Here is a 24,951-nt window from a genome sequence, read left to right on the forward strand (position 1 = left end):
AGGAAGGTTAAGCAGCACTCAAGCAGGAGATAAAGGGATAAAGGCTGCATTTGCTGTCTTCTTCTTTCAGTTACCCCCTTTTAGGGTCGCCACGAGGATCATCTCACTCTATCCCTAGCATGCTCCTCTGTCACACCAAGCCTCTGCATGAATCTTCTTTGTCGTCTTCTTCTTTTCCTCCTGCTCGGCAGCTCCATCTTTAAAATCCTTTGCCCAATATATCCACTGTCCCCAAAAGTTGATTCTGTTCATCTGGTCGTAGCGTTTTCAGTGGGAGAAATGTTTCGTTACTCCTCTGCACATGTCCAAATCATCTCAGCCCTTCCTCTCCAACTTTGCTAACTTTTCTGATCTTGTCCATTCTGCTCACTGCCAATCAAAACCTTATGGTCTTCGTCTGTGCCACCTCCACCTCCACCTCCTGTCTTTTTGTTACCGCCACCATCTCCAAACCATCATTTCCTTACACACTTACTACTATCCTTGCCCCCTGGACACTCGTCTCCACACTCTTCATCCTGTCTCCATTCTCTTCTTCACATCTCTTGCTTTGTATGGTTGACTCCAGGTATTTAAGCCCATCTCCCTTCACTGGCACTGCTCCTTGCATGTTTAATTTTCCATCTGCCTCCCTCTTATTCGAACACATATATCTTGTTTTGCTTCTGCTGATTTTTATTCCCCTTCTCTCCAGAGCATACCTCCACATCTCCAGGCTCGCTTCCACATGCTTCTTGCTCTCCCTACAGATCACAATGTCGTTTCCAACCATCATAATCCACAGAGACTCTCGTCAGTCACCATGTTCTTTACCACTGCAGACAAGAAGGAGCTCGGAGCCATAGTACCACAGTTTCTCTCTCAGCACCCTATCATAGGCATTCTGTAGATCCACAAAGACACAGTGAAGCTCCTTCTGACCTTCTCTATACTTCTCCATCCGCTCTCTCCAACCAAATATTGCCTCTGTAGATCTCTTTCTCAGTATCAAGCCATTCTGCTCACTGATCTCCACCTTTCTTCTTAACCTAGCTTCAACGGCTCTTTGCCATAGCTTCATGCTTATCACCATTATCCCTCTGTAGTTACTCCACCTCTTCTCCAACACTTGTTCTCCATTCTGCAGGCATGTCACTCTCCAAGATTGTGTTAAACAATCTGGTTAAGTCCACTGCTCTCTCACCTAGACATCTCCATACCTCTAAAGGTATGTCACCTTAACCAGTGCTCATTGCACACTTCCACATCCTCTCCATAGCTGCTCTCACTTCCTGCGTGCTAATCCTCTACACTTCCTGATCCACTAACTGTCCTTCATCCGTCCTTCTCTCTCTCATTTTCTTTACTTATCAGCTACTCAGAGTACTCCTTCCACACTCGTCACTCATTACTACATTTCCATCTCTTTCCTTAATCTCCCCAACCAGCTGCACATCCTTTCCAGCTTAATCTCTCTGCCTGGCTAATCAATACAAGTCCCTTTCTCCTTCCTTAGCCTTACATATAACTCACTGTAAGTCTTTTTCTTTGCCAGCTAGGCCCTCGGTACTCCTGTCTATTTTCTCCATCCTGACTATCCAACTTCTTCCTTTGAATGTTGTCCTATACTTCCTTGTTTCGCCACCAAGTCTTCCTACCCTCTTTCCTTTATCCAAAGGATAAACCAAATACCAAATCTTGGGACTTTTCCTACAGCTGTGCTTTCTCAGTTATCTACTGACTCTTCCTACCACTCGGTCTGCCTCAACTCTCCCTGAACTCTGTGCAACATTCTTCCTTCTTCAGCTTCCACCATTCATCATCTCCTTAATTTCCAAAGTCATCCTACAGACTGCCAAGCTGCATTCTCCTCTGACACCAGCTTGCATCCACCTATGTGCACCTTCTCCGCCATTATGCCACCCTGCGCTCCTGCCTCTTCTTGAAGTCTGTGTTCACCACAGTCCTTTTGTCCTGGTAGCAACCATATATCTGTTCTTCCACATTTCTCCTTACAACAAATCTACCCAACACCTCTTCATCACTTCAGTTCAATTCACCTACATGTCCATTCTGCTCCTCGCCCTGAGGACACTCACTTCCACTCCACAGTTTAGCATATCCACCCAACATCACCCCTTTGATTTCCAGCTTCAAACCCATGATCCCATCTGAAATTTTAATTTAAAGAGTTTCCAATTTTTAATTTAACAATTTTAATCACTCATAGATGCAATAATTATTCCAGATGATTTTTATATTCTAGATACAGCAAAGTTGTTATAGCCACCTGTTTGCATCTGGACCACAGCAGAGCTGTGAGCAGCTTGTGAATAAAGACTCACAAAAAAATCAACACTTGGTGGTTTGTACAGATTTGTCAGAGTGTTTGTGGCCTTTCTAAGTCAAGAATATTATGAATATTAATACTATATTATATACACAGCTTATTGTTCTGGAGTTTCACGTGTGGAAAGCTTAAAAAAGCAAAACTGTTTATATTAAAATAAAATGCTGTCTTACATGATATCCATAATGCTAAAGGAAAGGAAAGAAGATGAGGTGAGATATACTTTTGTTAAATCCCATCTTGGGAAGTATAATAACATAGAACAGCTCAAAAAGCTCAATAACGTAAAAAGAAAACAGTCTAACAAGTACAAAAAAATAAAGCAACATAAAATCACGTAGCTCAGTAAGTAAAAATCTATATAAGCGTTTTATTAAAAGAAATAGCTCCACAAAAAGAGCTTACCCAGTTACCAATAAATGTCAGATCACATTTAATTAAATATATGTCAAATCAAAATCGCAGTCCTCCCACATTTTCATTTCAGGAGCTCTTTTAAGTTTATGATCAACACAGACAGTTAAAAATCAAAAATCAATGCTCAGCTCTGCCAGCAGTAAACAAACAGGCAGCCATAACATTTTTCCATTAACTAAACCTTCCAGAGTTTAGAGTATACTTCCTGTCAAACTTGCTATCAAAGCAACTGAGCAGCTTTAACCTCAAATGACCGACCATTAGAGGCAGAAAAAGCATGAATGAGATGCTCATAGACTGAGGAAAAGTGCGCTGAGTGCAGGAAGCTCTCCAGTAGAAGTGGTTTACAATGACACTTGTTGACCTGAAGGTAATTTCTCATTCAACTCCATCGACTGTCACACTGGGGGAGGCAGAGCTCCTTCCCTGAGGTAAATATGTTTGTGCTCAGAGAAGTACCTTAAAGCTAAGAGAAGTCACACAAGCCGAGTGTGTGTGTGTGTGTGTGTGCGCGCGTCGGTGTTTATGACAGCTTGAAATAGTGCCAGTGAATACTGCCATATGCTGCTTTGCGCTCTCAGCCTTTTTGGAATTAGATGTATACACCATAAAGTGGAGAGGGGAGGTCTAATCCTCGTCTCTTTCCTTTCTTCTTTTCTCTGAGCAGAAAGGCCACGCGAGTAAATCCTGCTCGAAACACAATGAGCCTTAAACTCAAGCTCTCTGTGAACCCCCAGACAGCTACTACCTGTCTCTAGTGTAAGGAAAATATTGTTGGCTGTAATACAAACCCTGATTGGCTCTCGGTTATTTCTCCAAGATGAACTCTGGTTGGTGTAGCTGCCGTTGCCACTCTGTTGGCAGTTGATCAGTAAACCAAACTGAGCCATATGTCAGCGTAAATGAACTCTTTCTGCAAGCTCTTTAGTGTTTTCTCTCTCAGACTGAAGCAGGTGTGTATATAAAGCACACGGTTTAGCTTATTAGCATTTTGCATTGTTTCAGCCAGCTGAATTTATGCCATAGAAAAATGTTAGAGTTGTTTTGGCTTAAAGTTGACCGTTTATGCTCATTTTCAGCTGCTTAGTTTTATTATCAGACTCCACTGGAGAAGCTTTTCATGAGTCAACATTCATGATGATCCTTAAACTGAAGGGCTATACTGCAGCCTCGGCTTATCCACAGTCTCAAACAAGCTGCTTTAGCTCCTCCCCTCATAAGTCATAAGCAACAATGTTGCTTGGTTAAGAGGAAGGCCTCACATAACTAATTTTCCATTTGTTAACACTGATTTATTTTTTTTTAATAACAAAGGCACAGTGAGTCGATTTGTGCAGTTATAAATTTTATTTGTTATTTGTTTAAGTCATTTATTATGCAAAATTAATTTTTTTTTTTTTTTGCTCTGGGTCACAGGAAAATAAATCTTTGAGTCCAAAACTGTTGGTTTAAGTTTCAATATGTGGGTTTCATGGGTCAATTTTATTTTTTCAGAAATATAGTTTACATAAGCAACACTGTTTTCCACAAAGAGTGTCATTAACTTAAATTTCATAAGAAAAAATGTACAGTAAACTCCTCCAGGACGGAAATGGATTCACTAACAAATCAGTGATTTCAACACATTTCAGTGTGTTCCATTCTGTTTATTGCCTGCCACTTAAACCAAGTCAACCTGTTTGTGGTATCAACATTTTAAAACTGACTTGAATTACTGACTTTAAGCCGTACAAGCCCCACCCGAAACATACCCTAACCTGTTTGAAAAACATTTATGCCCCAGTTGGTCTGGTTTTAATGCTGGTAGAAAATTTGAGTTAACCAGGTTGTTTATTTATTGTAAGTAAAATTGGAAACACTGCAGCTTAAATCACCACATCTATGATGGTGAAGATGATCATTTTGATTATGATAATAATGAAACTAAAACTGACAAAAGTGAAATCTTTTGGGGTTTTCAGTTTTTAAAAAAATCCACTCTGATCAAATATGAATTGAATGACTCTTATGTAAATCCCTTAGACTGACTCACATAATGTGACATGCTTATGCCTTAAATTATTTTTTTATTTTAGTATTTCTCTGAACATATGGTACAAATATTCTACCACCCACCCTTTGTCTCCATGGAGCGACACACACACACACACACACACACACACACGCAGGTATCTGTCACGGACACATAAAAACTCGTATTTCAGGCTCATGGTGATGCGCACAAGTGCTCCTTAAAATAAAACACTTCATTGTGGAAGTACCATTACAAGTTTCTTAGTTTCAGGCCAGTCTCACTGTGCTGTCCCTTCTCTTTCCTTCACATCCATCTTCCACAGAGGGGACAGAGGGGCAGATGACTGCTGAGGAGGAGGAGGCTCGGAGGATAGCAGAGATGGGGAAGCCCATCCTGGGAGAGCACAGCCGTCTGGAGGTGGTCATTGAAGAGTCGTATGAGTTCAAGGTGATGATTCATCTTCTCTTCTTCCTCTGTCACACCATTGTCCTCTCTGTGCAGTAAAAATAAATTTATTGCTGCATGTCTTTTTTTTATTGAAGTTATTGAATGTGTTAAAATTTAACACATTGATGACTTATTGATTATTGCCCCACAGCAGCTTTAACGTTTAACACTCCACTTGATTTATTTATTGCAGTTAAAAAAAAGGAAAGGAGAAGAAGCAGCATAGAAACTCCATTTGGGATAAAGCAGAGCTCAGCACGTTGTTTGAGGGAGCTGCAGAGGACAGAGTGTGATAGGATGTGGGCTTGTTTTGTAACACTAGATTTGTAGTGTTATTAGAAGAAACGCAACAAACCTAAGCTGACTTGCAACAAGTTTAAATGCACACCTCAGTGTTTCCAAGAAAGGGCTTTTCCTCCTGTGGCCTCAATACAAACTCCAACAGTCTTTCATAGCAGTTGGGTTGTAGTTCCTAAATGAGGGCAGTGATCGTTTGATCATACTTTATTCATCCCGAGGGAAATTGGGTTAAGGCTGCCAGCCGTGCCAGCGTATGTAGTGAGTGTATGTATGACCCTTTGCATGGTTTTAACTTTGAAAAGCCTCAAAGGGAACGCTACAAACTTGCAGCTCGCCCTACAGCTCCTCTGACTGGGTTGTGTTTAGTGGCTTAGGACTAAGAATTGGTTTAGGCGGGAGGAGTGAGTCAGAGCCACCACAGGTCCAGAGCCAGCGAGTAAATAACATTTTATTTTGTGCTATTTTAATTTCAAGTGAACTAATAATGTCTGTATTTTATTACTTTGATGAATTTCACTTTTTTATACACACACCTCATGCCATGCACATATTCCATATAAGCATGGCAACTGTTTATTTATAAGGACAGGTGGCTCAGTGCTTTTCTATTACCACCTTTAGCATCTGCTGGACCTTTTATTTATGAAAGAAACGGAGATAATTTTCTTAACCAGTTCTTACCAGTTCAGAGTCTCTCGGGTGCTGGAGCTGTTGTAGGCCCAGTAGCAGGGTACACTATGGAAGTTATCAGTCTACTGCTGCACTAACACAGACAGAGAGAGACACAACAATTCATGCCTACGACCAATTTACAATCACCCAATATTCACGTTATTCATCTGTGGAAGGAAGCTGGAGGACATGCAGACACAGGGAGAGCATGCACGCATGAGTCACAATCTTCAGGGTGTTATCAACCCAGCAGGCATCTACGGTCACATCACGAAGAAGCCTTTAGAGTAGAGAGGTTGCATTTTCTGTGCACTGAGACTCTCTTTTCCCTCACATCTTTCTTTGACCTCATGATATTTCCATTGCACTGCAGACAGAGGTTAATTTACTGATTTCTGAGGGCAAAAACAAATGCTAAATAGAAGGAACTGTGCTCTCCTGGCAGAGTTATGCAATCCACCTTTACGCTCTTTCTCACATTGTTAAACCTCGGTCTTAACCCTCTCTCAGTGTGCCGGTCTAAAGTGGGTTTAAATTATTGAAAATGCATGAGTTGCCCTCAATATAGCAGCTCTGTCGAGGCGCACGGAGGATGCAGACTCTCTCAGAGTTTGCAAAGCATCCTCCGTGTGCTTCTTTCTTCTGCAAGCTGTCCAGATATTTGCATGGTGCTTTGGGCTGAGCTCAGGTTGTATTTTAAGCAAATAAAAGCAGCCACCACCTCCACATAAGCCCTCTGCCTCCTGCATGCTCCAAGCAATAACATTAGATTAGTTTACTGGTGACAAACATGCAGAAGGACCATTTGGATGGATGATAATCCGTCATTTTTAATTACACTTCACGAACGTTTAATTAAGGAATCGTATCAGGTCACTCATGTGAAAGGACCATTTTCTGTTTTGCTAGGAGGTTTTTATTGTATTACAGGTCTGAGTCTGTGTGAAATACACAAAATTAAATAATTTAACCATCAACAAGTTCTCTTAATTCCTGTTATCATCAGCTCTTATGTAAGCAGTGGGTGTTTCACAGGTTTTAAATCATGAAAATCCTTCTTAAATGCAGTGAATAACACAAGTGCTGTCACAATAAGCAGTCGCTGAAATACACCTTGTTTGCTTTTATGCTTTCCTCTGAATGATCTGAAATCTAATTAACACAAAATGTGTCAAAGCAGATAAGGTCAGCTCAACGAAGGACACGAACAACTCAAACACCAGTCTCACTCTAAGCCAATTAAACGCGAGCAGAAGCTTGGATTTGTTTGAGGATTAATTACACGAGGAACGAGCGCTGAACAAACATCAACAACGCCGACGGAGGAGAGCCATCATTCCATCATCACATCAAACACCGTCCACTGAGACACCAGATCGTCATCCTCCGCTTGATTAAACCAACCCCTTGTGATCAAATAAAATTGTACTTGTCGCTCATCATTAGTGGATAGTGTGAGTGACCTTGAGGAATAACGCAGTCACTGTGAAGTATGTAAAACAGTGGGAGAGGTGTGCATGTTTGCACTGTATCATCTGCTCCTTCTTGTGTTTGCTGGTTAAATTGCTGAAGTGAGTTTCACAGCTCCAAACTCGACCGAGCACACTGAGCTTTTACCTCATGTGTTTGTGCAGCTGCAGACAAACTGCACGTACTTCAATCATACAGAGACGATTTTATCATCGATGCCCAGATGTTGACGTTTTGGCTTCGAGGTCTACACACAGCTCCTCTAACTGAATCGAACTGATGATGGGTGTGTCATTATATGGAAAATTAAATAATCTGAAAAGAAAAAGAAAAAAATGTGTAACACATGCAGCAGTGAGTGAAATATCTGATGTGGTGTCTTTGTCGGCCTCACTTCATATATGACAGATGTCATGAAAGCTTACGCAACTCGTAACTAAATACAGTGTCATTTAATTTAGGTGGTCGTGGTTAACACGATCACCTAATATGCAAAAGGTCCCGAGATTCTTTGCAAGTAAGAAATCACAAAGACAAACAAAGCTCGTCTTTATGATATGCATCTGTTCAGCTTCTGTGAGAGTTTGCAGGTAAACCGTCAGCTAGATCTGGTTGGTTGTCCTTATGGTCAGCACTGTTAGTATGAAAATCAGAGTGCAGAGCTTTTCCCCTTAATAAATGAAATGAAACTGCATTTTGCATTTACTCAGGTTTCCTTTGCCTAGCTTTATGTTACATTGTGTTTGATGATCTGAAATACAAACGAGCGGGCAAATCCTTTTTTCATACACTGTAACTGTCAAAACTGAATCAAATGCCCAGAAATAGTCTTCCTCCTAACACTTCCTATAACGCAGCGCAGGAGCATCTTTTATTAGAGCCGTCCCACCTGCCGGCTGCACTTTTAAGCCAAAACCGTCCTCCTGACAGGTAAACTCATATGTGTGAGTTTTTGAAGGCCCCCTAAACTTTTCTCCTCTTCCCTTCAGCTGCACAAAGCATGACTAACAAGCTCTATCTCACCTGAGTGACTCTTGTCACCTATCCTTGGATTTAATTGCTTGCTAATGAAGTGTGTTGTGCTTGTGATTGGCAGAGCACTGTTGACAAGCTCATTAAGAAGACCAACTTGGCGCTGGTTATCGGCACACACTCCTGGAGGGAACAGTTTGTGGAGGCGGTCACTGTCAGTGCAGGTGAGCTCTGTTTGTGAGAGTCTGTCAGTGGACGCATTACTAGAGTGAACAAACAGCTGTCACATGGACGCTCTCCCCCCTTTAACGACACAGTCAGCCAGTCTAAGCAGAAGCTGTGAGTGTGACCGAGGATCATCTGAAGTTTAGGATTGTTACGCCTCCTCGAGGGCAGGAGGGGGTAACACAACAACTCCAGATACTCGGTACAAGTTTTATAAACAGAAACAAGTTTAATGGCAGCTTTCTCACAAAAACAATAACCAAACTTCATACAACAAATATGGGGGAGAAAGGGACAGTTAGGTTGGGCCAAAAAAAAACATGGATGACACCAACCTACTTATCTAGTGTTTCTAACAGAAAGGACTCCATGTGAGTAGGTGTATGGGGTCCCCAGACTTAGCTACTCCTCTTTACTCAAACCACAACCTTCAAACAAATGAAATACACCAGCAGCACTCTACACATGTGCCAAACAATTCTAAGCAAGGAAGATAGATCTGCCCCCAGCCACAGGTGAGTCTCCTTATCAAGGTGTGCACTCCTGGTTTGTCCAATCAAAGCCTCCTTCCTCTAATTAGCTGGAAATCCCCAAATTGACACCAGCCTGCAGTCTGTGTACCTGAGAAAATGGCAAACAAAAGGAGAGGGAAAGAAAACATGCAGCCTGCAGACACGTAACAATGATTTTGATTTTGGCCATCTGTAAAAGTGCCATTAAAGAGTCTACTGTGCTTTAAAAATTGATCCACACCCTCACGCAGACTGCTGTGACACATCGACTTGATTCATAATGAATTAAATTGACGTTTTAGCATTTTGTAAACGAATGAAACTAAAAGAAAAGCTGTTGATCCCTTTTTTTACACTAAAGCCCCAACATTTGCACTTCAGTCACATCTTGATTATGTTTTAAAATCCACCATTAGGTGTACAGGGACACAATTACAAAACCGTGTCATTACCCAATTAGTCCACTACTACTAGGTTCAAGTAAGAGATAGGAGTGCTACTGTAATGTTGCTTCATGCTGGTGTAATTCATGTAGACTGTCTGGCCTAATGTGTGTATAGCTATAAGACAGCACAGGATTAGGATAGAAGGAGGCTGCTGAATGAGTGAGCTTTCACCCAGCCAGCAGACTGGTATTAATGTTACGCCAGCCTGAACAAAGCCTTGTTAGCTACCGACACCTGATTGTTTGCATCGTCTTTTTTTTTTTTTATTAAAGATTCTTCAGGAAGACAGTTTTGGTAACTCAGATTTGTATGCACAAGTTTTCATTTGATGACTAGAATTTAGCCAAGTTACAGTCTCTTGGTAGGATACACAGAAAATCACTCCTCCCAGTTAAGATGCTCAGTGGTTACCAGTCTGGTCAGTAATAGTAAGATTTAATATAGATAGATAGGAGGGGAAGTTCCCTCCCTGGGCTCCCGCTTACAGGGATGTTTAACACAGCTATAGTTCAACAGCTGTTCAGACTTGAGCACCATCAGCTGTAATACAGCTTCCTGTCTGTGTTCACTGGCAAGTTAACTATCTCCACATTAAGCCAGAACTCATGTTAAAAAATGTCCAATCACCTTTTAATGTGCTCAAAACAGTGAACTCAAAATCACTCAGGCAACATGAAGTCTGCCCTCTTTGTGTTTTGTTTTAATAATGAGATGCAGAGTTTTCCCAGCTTTGCTTTAGAAGATACTGACATTGGCTGTTTAAAAGCTGCCAGATGAATTTCACTGAAGGAGAAGACTGATCAAATGTTGTGGGTAAAAGGGGGATTTTACCAAGGCGGGGCCTTATACCAGGATCACAGATTGTATATAAAAGATATACTGTGACGTCACCGTTGTGGCATCATCAGCTAAGGGAGGGGTGGATCGGAGTTAGAATCAAAGTGACACTGTGTCTTCATATGTGGGTGACTTGTAAATCCCTTGATGAAGCATACCTTGCTTTATCCTCTATCCTCAAATGCTACAAAATGACCTTCATGTTCTTTGTGTTGTCATCTAAAATTACCAATTAAGAGCATAAACGCATCAGGAAGGTGAGGGAGCTCATGTACAAGTCTCCTTTCTTCAACCTCAACAGTTCCCAGCTTTCTGGTGATTTAAAAGAATTTCATTTAAAAGAAAGGCTTTATTTTCCAGACCTGGTTGCTACATCTATTTTTACACACAGTATGTACTCAGCGTGCATTTGTTACATTGTATCTTCGCCCCAAAAATTGGTCAGATAAAAAAGAAAAGATTCATTCCTCTTCTCAAGCACATAAACAGCTGATTCATCACAGAGACGTTGCCCTTAGCGAGAGAGAGCAGGGTAGCAGCAGAGCTGTGGGAACACCTTACCCAGGGTCGCTGAGGTGTTTAATCATCATTATTGTCTAGTCCTACACCCACCTCTACCGGTCCCTGTAGCCCAGTGTGTGCCGTTTCCTCTTCTTGGATTCAGACAGCATCTCCAGCATGTCACATGTACAAAAACATGCTAGCTTGTAATGTTGTTGTTTTATTGTGTCACTTCCAAAGGCATTGATCTGTAAATGTTGTACAGAAAAAACACATTGAAGAAAATAGAGTCATCTGTTCTTATGGAAACACCAATCTCTCTGTCTGTCATTGAATTCTGTGTGACAGTGTGATTTAACTGAAATGTAAAACCGTAACAAAAAACTAAACTAACTAAAAACAAAGCACCAAATGTCGCTGTAAACTGCTCCTCTAATCAGTAAAATATATTAGCATGCTTCTAGTCTGTAGTGTAAGAAAAATAATAAGTCTAATATTTTAAATAGCTGCCTTTTTCAGGCACGAAGGGTCGGTGGAGGTCAGATTTGTAAGTGAAGGCCACCATCTAGTGGAAGTAACAGATCTCTGCAGACAGTCAGCTAACTGTATTCCTTGAAGCATATTTCTATGTGTAGCTGTGAAATTTCTATTATAAAAATGTTTCCTATATCATTAATTTGTCTAATTCTACAACTTTTCATAGCTTTTTACAGGAATTAGCCCCTGTTATGGAGTGGATAATGAAAAATGTGTTTTTACCGTGATGGGTTTTGTTTTCATTGTATTTTGTTATGTTAAATATAAGATTTATTTATTTTTTTTAATCTGGTTTGTATGAAGTAAGAGATGATGACTGTTCAAATAAGCTTATTTCTTTAACATTTCAACATTTAAGAAATGTATAATAGATAAAGGACCCAGTAAAAGTATGATAAAGATTTTTTAAAGTGTTCCTGTACAAAAGTCAAAGGCCGCTCTGTCCTTTAAGGTGCTAAGATAGTTTGGTCACTTCAGGGTTAGAGAGCTACGACTGCAACAGCACATTTATGGGATTAATATCCTGCCACGCCATGAAACTGGCAGGACATGAATCCCACACATCACCTACAGAATCAAAAAGACCTTCCTCGTGACAGCGTAAACCCAGGTCACGTACTGGGTCCAAACCCCCTGAGTACTCTGAGTAGTATGATCTCCATGCTGTTCGTAACCTGTAAAAAATATCACTGTGTGTTTGGCTCTTCCAGGTGATGGCGATGATGACGAGGAGGAAGGTCGTGAGGAGCGCCTTCCATCTTGTTATGACTACGTCATGCATTTCCTCACTGTCTTCTGGAAGGTTCTGTTCGCCTGCGTCCCGCCAACAGAGTACTGGAACGGCTGGGCCTGCTTCTTCGTGTCCATCAGCGTCATCGGCCTCCTCACCGCCATCATCGGGGATTTGGCATCACATTTCGGCTGCACTGTGGGGCTGCGGGACACCGTGACCGCCGTGGTGTTTGTGGCGCTGGGAACTTCCATTCCAGGTGAGTAAATGTCCCGTTTCACTGTGTGAGAGAAAGAAAAGGCAGAAAGGAGTTTTTGATGGATTATGGGAGAATACCCAGATTTATGAGTGCATGTAGTGTCACTTTGTAACTTGTAACTCTTTGTAGTTGTTTTGTGTCTTTCAGCCATTTTGCTTTTTTGCATCTGTTTATAATCATTTATTTGTATCTTTTGTTTTGTAAGATAAGATAAGAAGAACTTTATTTATCCCGAGGTAAATTCTTTTGTCATACACATGCTCAATGCAGCAAGAGAGACAGGGAACAGAGGAATATGATATACAATATATACAATAAGAATAGTGGTGATTTGTTTGTCTTTCTGGCCATTTTGTGTCTATTTGTCAGTTTGCATCTTTTTAGTTGTTTTTAGTCACTTTTTTGTCATTTTTGTGTCTCTAAATTATTTTATATCTTATTGGACACAAGCTTTGAGCCTCATTAAAGTAATTTTGGATCTCTCTGTAGTTGCTTTGAGTTTCTGTCAATCATTTTGTACCTTTGCAGTTGTTTTTTTTTTTCTTTTTTTTTTGTATCTTTTTGGTCATTGTTTGTCTCTTTGGAATCATCTAATTGCTTTCTATTAAAAACATTACTCCGGCTTCCTCCCACAGTCCAAAGACATGCAGTTTGTGGGGATAGGTTAATTGTTTAATCTAAATTGTCCACAGGTGTGAATGCGGGAGTGAAGCTGAGTGCGAATGGTTGTCTGTCTCTGTGTGACCTGTCCAGGGTGTACCCTGCCTCTCGCCCTATGACAGCTGGGATAGGCTCCAGCGCCCCCCGTGACCCTGAAAAGGAGAAGTGGAAGCGAATAGATGGATGGATGGATAAGAAACATTTTCTGGGAGGGCGATTGTCTTTCTGTCTGTGTGTTTGTTTGTGTGTGCTTGAAGGTGTATGACCCACATTTTCCACTTTTTCCTCCCCCAGACACCTTTGCTAGCAAAGTGGCTGCCATACAGGACCAGCATGCGGACGCATCGGTTGGAAATGTCACTGGCAGCAACGCAGTTAACGTGTTCCTGGGGATCGGAGTGGCGTGGTCAGTGGCTGCCGTGTACTGGAGAATCAAAGGAAAGGAGTTCCAGGTGGATCCTGGATCACTGGCGTTCTCCGTCACGCTCTTCACCATCTTCGCGTTCATCTGCATGTCCGTGCTATTGTTCAGACGCCGGCCCTCCATCGGCGGAGAGCTCGGCGGCCCGAAGGGGTCCCGCCTCCTGACCACCCTCCTGTTCCTGGGTCTGTGGTTCCTCTACATCCTCTTCTCCAGCCTGGAGGCCTACTGTCACATCAACGGCTTTTAAAGAGGAGATGAAGAATGTTCCAGAAGAATTTTGCACAGCAGCACACACAAAATCTTTGACTGTCAGTCCATTCGGTCCACGGTTTAACACAAAACAAGTGTAAGATTCATCTGGTTAATAGGGCTTCAGATACATGTTCACAAACACACAAACACTACATTTAAGCATGTGTAAACAGCGCATTTCAAACACACTCATTGTTACTTGAAAGATGAGGGTTAAGAGGAAGTATTTTTGGAGGGTGAGAGCGTGAAAACGAAAGGTTACTGCAGATAGTTAACGGGGAGCAGACGGAGAGTGACAGAGAATGACTGTGACGGGAGATTCAGAGGTAAAAAGAAGGTCAGGTCAGTCAGAGGATGCTTTATTCACGTTAAAGCCAGGTGTGTATTTATTTATTTTTGAGTTGAGTTGAGTTGAGGAGCTCACTTGCAGGATCAGACCACTGAGATGGATCACAATCCTGTGAGCATAGAAGGAAAAATACTTTTGTTTTCCTTTAGTCTCTCATTCAGTCCACCAACTCTGCAGCTTCATGTTTCTTCACTGAGGAAGTGGAGGAGCACTGCATCAAATAAGGAGTCAAATGTTTACAACAACATTACATTTGTTTACTACAAGAGATTCTTATATAGTGGTGATGCTTGTCTAATACACAGTATAGCTGAAGGTGGCTCTCCACACGCGCTGTAAATAGTACAAATATAGAGTGCAGTAATTTCACAGGGCAGGCTGCCACACAAAAGGATGCAGAGGCAGAAACGCAGGTTTCTACTGTCGTTGTCAGCAAAGCTTAGATGATTTTCGAATTCATGCACAGACTGGAACACTGGTAGTTGCAAAGATTACAAATGTCAGCGGTTTTAGTTTTAGCGACATGCTAAGTGGAAAATAAAAGTTTTAGCAACCAAAACAAGCAAATAGGAAGCTGCATAAGTGTAACACTGACTAAAAGAACATCCGTGTACCACTCGCTTTACCAGACCACAGCCCCTCTGACAGGGGCTTGCATATAAAGCTGAAGGATTATTTTTTGCATGTATAGCCATGTACAGAGCATCTTCACATTATATGTCATGTACATGCTATGAAAAAGGGAATAACCAGCCTGATTATCCACCTGTAAATTACATCCCTGTGTTTTTGTGTCGACTCGGTGAACAGAAACTGTCAGCTAGTCCTTGATGTTAAATCTTCCTGTATAAAACAGAAGAAGCCGTTTGGTCCAGGAGGAACAAAAAGGACATTTTCATCTCCTGAAGGACCAAATATGCGCTCTCACACTCCCGATGTGTGCAGTGTCATTTAAAAACTTTGTCTGAGGCAGTCAGATGGGCTGATGAGCTGCAGTCAGCCATCACTGTGTTACTGTTAGTGGCAGACTCGTCCATTCCTTTATCGTAAGCAACAGCAGCATGGGCAGACAACAGGACTCAACAGTGTTAGTTTACTCTCAAAAATAAAGTCTCTAAAGTTGCTGACTGCGATCATCAACATCCGGTCTGCAGCATTTGTTAGGAAAAAGCTAATAATCTACACATTAATTAGGCTGCAGGACTGTAGTCTACAGCACACTGATGCTTTAAGATAGCAAACAAAAAATGCCTTAAGGGAAGCTCAAGTAAAAAAATCTAGTATTCAAGATTTCTGCTGTACAAACTGCCCAGGCTGCACTTTATTTAACATAACTAAAACACTGTGTTGTGCTTATCTTTTCCTCCATCATTCTATAAGTGGTTACTGTGCAATATACGAAGGGAGAACTGTCTCGAGTTTCCACTGGTTCGGCTAACACCAGATCCAGGTGGACCCATCATGTTGTCCCGTGCAATGTAATTCATCGCCTCTCCTTCACCAGAGGGTCTACTTCAAATGAGGATGTCTACACGGGAGTGGCATAGTGCCACAGCAGAGACTGGTTTCTATGGGAAATGCATTAGGAAACACGGCTCTGCAAGGCATGCATGTGTTGCTCAGTATTGCATGGCAGACTTGGAACAAATGTTCACAAGCTACTGAAGAAATTGGCTGCTAAATACACCATAAAACACTGGACGGTGTGCGAACACGCTCTGATTTGTTTCGACATTTCCACGCTGGCATTTCAGAGCTACTATGTTCAGCACTGAGATGCATGAAGCAGGAAAGCCAGCATGTGAAAAATGTCACAACAAACAGCAGTAAGATTGTCTTATAATAATAATAATGACTAAAAGCTTCAATTATTATTATTAGTAGTAGTATTGTAACTGCCTAATTTCAGTCCTATTAAATATATTTCTTTGAGGACATTGCATTTTAAACCTGCTATACAAGTGGAACTCTTCATTATTGTTGTTAAACATGACAATTTGAAAAGGATTCGATTGGTTAACCCTGACTAACTTTGTAAACTTTCTAAAATCCAGTTTTGTATCTTTTTCCTTGCAGATGTAGCCAAGGTAGATTTTTTTGTATTTCTAAACGACATTTAGGATAGTTTCAGTGTATAAAGCTGGTATGTAGACTACATGGTGTCTGAATTTAGTGGATTAGACTTTGATATATTTTCCACAGAGAGGAATCTCCCCTTTAACGGTGTAGTAGTGCATCATAACCAAACTTTAAAGCATCTAATTTACTGAAATACACGGTCCGCTAACTCATTTGTGTCTTTGTTTTTCATGTATAGTAGATAATTTATATATTTATTTATTTATTTATAGAAGATTATTTCTCTAAGCATAAGATGTGCTGCAGGTCCTTGAGGAGAACAGTTTGGAGTTTATTCATGGAATTAAGTTTCAATGTGCAATACGAGAAAAGGTTCAGCTGCAGCTTACTTTGTTCGAGCTCGGTCCGTGTCTTTTTTTCCTGCCGCAGTGTTTGTTGTAACCCTCCGCCAGTGTACACTTCTTCATGTTGTCCTTGTGACGGAGGAACTTTGAGTGTAAGTAGCATGTTTACATAAAGAAACAGTGTGGAACATTGCCAGTATAATTGTCAGTCTCAGGCTGTTGTGAGCTAAAGTTTTGTAGATATTAGCTGTGGCTGTGAGGCAGGTTTGTTGTGTGTGAGGTTCAAACAATCCCCTGAACAGTACTCACTCAAACCACCAGGTGGGACCAACATTAGATATGAAACACACACACGCACACATGCAGAGGTCTGCTGAACTCTTGTGTAATGACCAGCACCAGCAGGAACAGAGCGAATCACCTCCACAATGTGTGCATTTGTGACCTCGGTGTGGCCCAGGAGCCAAAAACAGAACTGTCTACAATGTCCGGACAATGTTCCATGTTTCCACAAACTTCTGTACTAACTGTCGGCCTTTGGTCTTCGCTGTTCTGTAGCTAGATGTAATGCCCCCACCCCCGGCTCTTATCAGCCTCCCCTCCTTACCTGCCCCTCCCCAGTGTGCATCCATGTTTACATCCCCTCCTGTGTTCCCCTGCACATGCATGACGAAGAAGCCCGGTGTACGTGCGTTATAGCAGCATGGTCTACTGTGATGGATGCCTGTCGGTCATTCTGTCAGATCGATTCCCCTTGTGAAATAAAGTGAGCAAGTGTGACACGCACAACCACTGCTCGGTTCAGACAGACTGAACAGAAACACAAACAAGCACCATTCCTGGAGTCAGAGTCTCCTCCTCACCTGTTTCTGTAGAAGCTGTGAAAAGAGATCCTGCTGTGCTGGGTCCAGGCTACATCCCAGGTCATCTTTTTGTTTGTTGCTGTATGATATTTCAGTGTCTGTGTTCGTGTTCAGCCTCCTCTCCTCCCCTCCCGGGTCTTGCTCTCTTCAGTGTGTCTCTCTGTGAAGTCGTTTCCTGTGATGATGAAAATTTCTCTCTGCCTGAATCTTTGTAGGGAAATAATGACTGAAATTATTACGATGTCATGTGATAGACATAAACATTTATTCGATACTGTAATAAATTAACTAAAGATGATATTTAAGTTTTTTTATGAAATGCAACAAAAAAAATCTTAGAAAAAAACTCGGTTTTGAATCATGGCATGAGGTGTAACGTGTTCCTGAAAGAAAACGAAGGTCTTTAATCAAGTGAAGTTGACCTTATTTAAATATAGTTTATTTATTTTCAAGGTTCAACGTGTCTGAGTCTTTTTTATAACTGAACCAATATAACAATCAAAGTCAGTGATTCGTAGAGTCATCCAGCTATCAAACACTTGCTGTAATCTGAAACGTAAAGGACATTTTTCATGTCTCGACTCATAAATACAGTGAAATGTTTTGCAGATTAATAAGTAGTGGTGGTCACCTCACAGTAAGAGGGTCCTGGATTTGAATCGGTGGGCTGGGGGCTTTCCCATGTGTACCCACATGAGTATCCTTTATGCATGTTAGGTTAACTGGTGACGCTAAATTAGCTTAATGAATGGATGCCTGTGTCTCTGTTTCGACAGACCGGTCACCAGGTAAAAACAAATGTAATTAATTTAATTCTTAGCTATAAAGGCAAAGGTTTGTTTGGTTTTTTGTTTTTTTTTGTTTTTTGGGGGGGGGGGGGGGGGCAGTAATACAGTTTTTGTATCTCTGTACAGTGTCACAGTGGATTTTAACTCAAACGCTGAAGACATGATTGAATTTCTTTAAACTTAAAGCTTTAATTCAAGGGGGTTGCATTAGCTGAGGATTTATTATTTTAATATATTTTAAAAGACTCAAAAGTACCATATGCACTTTCTTGGCCATGTGAGGCCCGTTCCCTCATTATCACAATAAAAGCGGATAAACAACTGGGATTGATTTGAGGGCTGAACTTCCGTTTCATAGCTTTTCACTGACACGCTTAGTAAAAAGTTGAAAGAAATGTTGAAAGTGAAGGAGGACATCAGGTTTCGTCTCCTGTCCAAGCGCCTTCGTTAGTTTGAGAACAGTTGTGGAGACACACAGCTCCCTATAACGTAAGTACTTGTCACGTCGGTGCTGCCCACAACTCCTGATTGACCTGCTCTGCTTCTGTTCTAGTCCTCCTGTGCATTTCCAGGTTATTTCCTTTTTGCCCCAGTTTTTGAATTTATCAATAACAAAATAACAATCTTCATCTAAATACAAGGAATAATAATAATAATAATAATAATACAAGGACTTAGAAATATCAGCAAATTATTGGAGGAAGATCGCTGAAACTAAAGGAATGGACATGTGGGAATGCACAAAGAAGTGGAAAAACTGGAGGGATCAATATGTTTGTCCCTGGAACAAAAAAAAACATACCACAAATTCTATCAGTGAACACAACCACGCGGTAATTAACACATATTACACTAGAACAAGGATAAATAATGGCATCATTGTCAGTCATCACAGTTCAGTGAGACAGCTATCACAATTGGCACTAAAATATAGCAACCATAGCTTCTTTAAGTGTTAATTTTTGGTTTTAAAAGGGTCTATCTATCTAATGGTTCTCAGCTTAATCTGAGTGTTTCTTAGTTTTTGACTACTTGGTTAGTTTAACTTTTTCTTTCTTTTTACCTCAACTAAGATTCACCCTCCTCTGCACATCTCAACCCTCTCCCACTTTTTCTCCAAACTGCTCAACTCAACACCGCCTACAGACTATTTGAACTTGATGGGCATGTCATGCTTTCAAACTAGCTGCACAAGCACACATGAATGACCTCTTAAGTTTCAAAGACACATGAAAGGTACTTCAGTGTCTGGTGTGTGCAGTCTTATCTGCTCACTGTCCTCTGTCACGCTGGTTAGCAGGATTGCTGCTGAAGCACTAAACTGCTGTGAACTAAATAGTTACACTGAACTCACACTGCAGCCATGCAGCAGTTGAATTTTATTTCAATTCAGTTGTATTTAATATAGCACCAAATCTAAGCAGCAAAATTAAGGGAAGATGCAGGGTCAACTGATCCAACCCTATATGCTCTATCAAAAAGGAAAATTTGAAGCCTAATCTTAAAGTAGCTCCCAAATTTGTCTCCTGAATCTGGTTTGGATTAGTATAAGTTATTGTGGAACTGTATCAGCTGAGAGGGCAAAGTGACTTTACTTGGTGGGCCGGACCCCCGATGCCATCCATACGCTGACACTAGCTCAAACTGAGCTGTCTTTCTGATGTACTCATTTCTAACCTTTTCCATCCTGCTCACTCCCAACGAAAATCTTAGCATCTTCAACTCTGCCACCTGCCTTTCTGTCAGTGCTACCGTCTCCAAACATACATGACAGCAGGCGTCATTACCAGCTTGTAAAGCTCCTCTTTCGCTCTTGTTGTTATCCTTCTATCACAAATCACCACCGACAATCATCTCCTCCCACTCAACCCCACCTGTACTCTTCTTCACTGCGTGTTGTTTTGGATGGCTGACCACAGGTATTTAAAATCATAAACCTTCACCCTCTCTACTCCTTGCATCTTTACTTTTCTACCTGTTGCCCTCTCCTTCACACACATGTATTCTGTCTTTGTTTCTACTGACTTCTCTCTTGAGCATAACTTCACCTCTCCAGGCTCGCTACAGAAACGTTAAGCCCAAAATCCACCACTTTAAACTTTAATACAAGCACTTAAGAGACTTTCGTTTCACTTGAATAGGGACTTCAACACTGTACCCTTGGGTTAACGGTTTGATACTCTACCATCTAAGCTATCCAGGGTCTGTAGCAGTTGCCTCTACCTTGTTCATCCTGGTGTTTCAAACCTAAACCAAAGATCATAGGCTAATTCAAGCAGGGGGAGGATATTTGTAAAAATAAATCAATAAATAAAATACAAAAAAGGAGATTTGTTTTTATTAAATTTTGTTAAGTGGCACAGTCCATCAGTAGTGAGTCCTTAGTGAAAGTCTTAAAAATGAAAATAAAAGTTAAATAAAAATAACTAAATACAGAATAAATGCTATATTTGTATAAAAACTCCAACATAATTATTTGTGAAAAGGCTACATTAAGCTTCCGATAAAAAAAAAACAACATTTATATGATGGCAAACTATTTCACGAAGTAACAATAAAACTGTTGGTACTTAATAGAGGGTTCAAGTTAGTGGGTCAAACTCACCACCACTGCGCATGCTCAGATCTAGTTCGACGCCACCTGAGCATCAATTAGCAGGTTGACGGAGACTTTTAGTAAGTCAGTTTCTACCTAATAACTTTATAATTTATAATTATTAGTTCATGTTTAGACCACTGTGTCGATGAAAAAAGCTCTTCCAGTTTTTCGGGTATTTTTAAAAAGCAGGTTGACTGACTCGCGGCTCCCCCTATGGAACTCCAAAGTGTTCAAAATTAAATAAATAAATAGGTCAAGATGAAATAAATAACTATGTGAATAAATAAGACACAGATATGTAATGTGAGAATGATATTGTGAAATAATGGAACACATTTTGAAAAAAATGCTCATTATTGTGAAATATATTGCATTCTGCTATATAAATTTACTTATTATTGTGAAATATTATTTCATGGTCATTATTTTTCACAATAACAGAGATTATTCCTGAGGCATTTTATTTATTTCCAGCCGTTTTTAGTCCAAAATGACCTTTTTTCAAAGTCAGTCTTTATTTCAAAATCCCGTTTTTCCCGATGGTCTATTTATTTCATAATGCGACTTTTCAGCAGAATGACTTTGTCTGTCAATCAATGTAAGTGGGCTGGACCTTTGCACCTATTGGCTTATCGTTTACCATCGACTAGTTTTCCTGGATACCGGCTCCGCGGACGGCTACTGCAGCTAGCAACAGCGTGCTAGGTCAAAAGTCACGGAGGATGGCGGACTGGTGTGAACTTCAGCCAGTTCTGCTCATTTAAGCAAATCAGATAGAGAGGGATCATTTACCTGTAGATACTGTTTTGAGTCGTTTAGATGTTTCTGAAATGCTTGGGATGATAATTGCTCTTCAAGATGTTCGCATCGATGACAGCATTGTCAAAGGTTTAACCCTCTGATGCATAGTGGTCACTGGAGTGGACAGCTACTAAAACGTACATATCTCTTTAATGCATTGGTTTCTATGGTGGAACTGCATATTAGCCTCTAGAGTGCTCTCTGCTGCCATGCTCCATTGAGGTCAATTCAGTGTTCAGTTAGTGCAACTGCAAGTAAATTTCCTCTGAATCAAAGATGGCAGACAAACTGTCACCCCTGCCGACCACTGCTGGCATATCCTGTCAATCCTTCTATGCTAAAAGAGCCCAACAGGTAAAAAAAATATGATGATATGCAGTAACATCTAGGGAAGGATATTATCTGTTTGGAATAAGAAATTGTTATGTCTAATATGTAGAAAACTACGATTAACCATGTGTCCACTGTAGTGGACATCATGCATTACCCACTATATTTTTTTAACATAAGTCATAAATTGTCTCACTGTTTTTTGGGACTGTTTTGGTTATAAGTAAGCATATAATTGTTACATTTATAAGCTACTCATTTAAAATGTATATTTCTGTGCAGATCAGCTGTAGTTTGAGTTACTATAATAATTATTTTATCATATTTTGTAGACTTCAAATGCAGCAAAGAATAAGGCAGCGTACAGAATAGTCCAGGAAATTCCATCCAGCTCCAGTGATGATGATTTCATTGATGAGTGCAGTGATGATGAGTTCAGTGATAAGTCCAGTGATGATGAGAGTGGCTGCCAGAGCAGAACAGAGACATAGGAACTACGGACAGCCTAGGTGTGATGAACACAGAAGTGTTTGGAGATGCAGAGACTAAGATGTCAGTTTGTGTTTTCTTCCAGCATGCTACTAAGGGCTTGGTAATACTGTCCTGCATCGTTATAGAACTGTGTAGACTCAAAAATGTTTCTCTTGTTGGAGATAGTTTGCCATATTCAGGTGTAGGATTCACAGCTAGGACTGTTGATTGGTTTTGTTATTTACGTCTAAACATTGGGGCCTTATGAGTTGAAAGTTCCAAAAAAATTGCTGAGATGTTTTTCAAAGGATACAAGCAAACAAGTGTTTGTATATTTACAATAGAACACAAGGTAATTAATTTTTATAGTAAATTCACAGTATTTCATGCTAAGTGCTCAGGCGCATGTAGTCCACTGGAGTGGACAAGTTTATAACTTTATAAAAAAAACATATTTTTGGGGAAAAAAGAGTTGAACATTTTTTTTCATGTCCTGAGAAGAATAAAAGCACTTAAGAAAAAAATCTTGACCAAGGCTTTCATAATTCATGCATCAGAGGGTTAAGATCAATTCAGCACCGTGTTCGTTTGGAATACGCCGAGGAAGAACAGTCTTCAAATGTTGGCCGTCCACGTCTAGAAATCCCGGTGCAGCACTCAGGACTTTAGTGCTGTCCGGGATAACCGTCGGGGTAATTGCCGATACGTTTTCTGTGTCTCCGAGCACAATTAGGAGGAAAATGACGGAGGATGGTCTAAGGTAAGTTTATGCTGTAATTGAGCACCTGTGTGATTCTGTACACAGCATTGTTTAGGTGTTGACCTTAATTATGACGTTTGACAATGAATTATTATCGCTTACTTTTTTTTGTTACTGTCTAAACTAAGTGGGGCAGCTACGGCTAAAGCTATCGGCGCCATCTCGGCGTTGAGACACGTTTAGCAGTGTTAGCTGTTAGTGTGTTAACTCGGAGACTGGGGTCAGTGGAGCCTGTAGGAACCTTTTACACAGAGAGTAGACCCACCAGCTTTCCACAGTCTACTTACTTATCACATCTTGTTTGACAACAGGGTCATTAGTGCTTTAAATAGTACATAGTTGAATGTTTCATTGCTGTTTGCAGTTGATTGTTCTCTGATAACGCATAACAAGGTTGATGTTAAATAGCGAGTTTATTGAAATGGTTTTGTCTATTTCAGCAGCATTATAGATATCATACTTTCTCTGGTGTCTTCGGTAAAGCTAAAACAAGAATACATTTACATCCTTGGTTCTTTCAGCATTAATTGGAAAACTTTGAGATTTGCTGTGCGCCTCCCAAGCCATTCTCTTTTATCCCACCTGTCAGGTATAGATGGCAATACTTTAAACAAAGTTAAATTTGTTATACCTGAAGAGAACCAATCCTGACCTAGAATGGGTGAATGAATAATTAGTTGGTAGCCAATGCCTAAGCAACTCACATAGGCCCTGGCAGACTCAATAAGTCCATCTAGGAACAGCTGCAGGAAACACCTCTTCAGTTTAGATTTAAAACATGGGCATGCTCTTTCAGGTTGATGAGGATTATGGTGTGGACTGGACAGGACAACATAATCGCTGCCCATCAAATGAGATCACCATTCCTGAGATTCAGCTCCCAGATGCACTGAATGAACAAGACCCTGCTGTGCTACCAATACTTCAAAATCACTTGTAGAAAGACATTATTACATTTAATCAGTTTCTATGTCAGGAGGATTTTTTTTTAAATTTCTACAGCTTTGTAGCTAATACTGACTCAAAACAGCATAACCAATTTCATTTTCAACAAAACAGTGAGTGGCTATAAAACAGGATTTGTTTTATACAGCTGTCACTTTAATGATATTCATTTCTTGGTTGGATATACAGTACATGTCAACTCTGAGCAGATTTAATACAATGAACACAGTAGAGTAGTGTAACATCTTAATTCAAATAATTTTTTCTAGAAATTGTTTTTGTATCAGTAGCGAGTATAAACAAAACATATTGTGTAATTTATAATGTACAGTGAACAACTGATTTTGATATCTGAACTCTTCATCAGTTTATATTAAAAAAGCCATAAATGCACACCTGTACTCTGTATTTTTCACTGTCAAGTGTATTAAAATGAACTAGAACTCACTAGATTGTCCGTTTCTTTGAACACCGAGTACAGTAATGTGATGCAAGAAAGAAGAAATGGTCTAATTTTACCATGTGGTTATGGAATCAATCGTAAACCAGACCAAAACCTGAGTCAGTAGAGTTGAGACACACCTGAATGTCCATTAGAAATGACTCATAGGTACAGTA

At 40.4% G+C, this 24,951-nt stretch overlaps 1 protein-coding gene across 7 annotated transcripts in view; it reads left to right on the forward strand.

The window, feature by feature from the left end:
• Positions 1-17,846, forward strand: part of slc8a2b (solute carrier family 8 member 2b) — a 201,535-nt gene extending 183,689 nt beyond the window's left edge. For all 7 annotated transcript variants that reach the window (XM_080888611.1, XM_080888617.1, XM_080888614.1 and 4 more), the window contains 4 exons: positions 5,083-5,207; positions 8,746-8,845; positions 12,390-12,668; positions 13,623-17,846. In XM_080888611.1, coding sequence (XP_080744737.1) covers positions 5,083-5,207; positions 8,746-8,845; positions 12,390-12,668; positions 13,623-13,999 — 881 coding nt within the window. In that variant the 3' untranslated portion in view covers positions 14,000-17,846. The remainder of the gene's footprint in view (positions 1-5,082; positions 5,208-8,745; positions 8,846-12,389; positions 12,669-13,622) is intronic.
• The last annotated feature ends 7,105 nt before the right edge of the window (positions 17,847-24,951 follow it).

Source organism: Rhamphochromis sp. 'chilingali', assembly GCF_963969265.1.
Source record: "Rhamphochromis sp. 'chilingali' genome assembly, chromosome: 8".
Lineage (NCBI taxonomy): Eukaryota > Metazoa > Chordata > Actinopteri > Cichliformes > Cichlidae > Rhamphochromis > Rhamphochromis sp. 'chilingali'.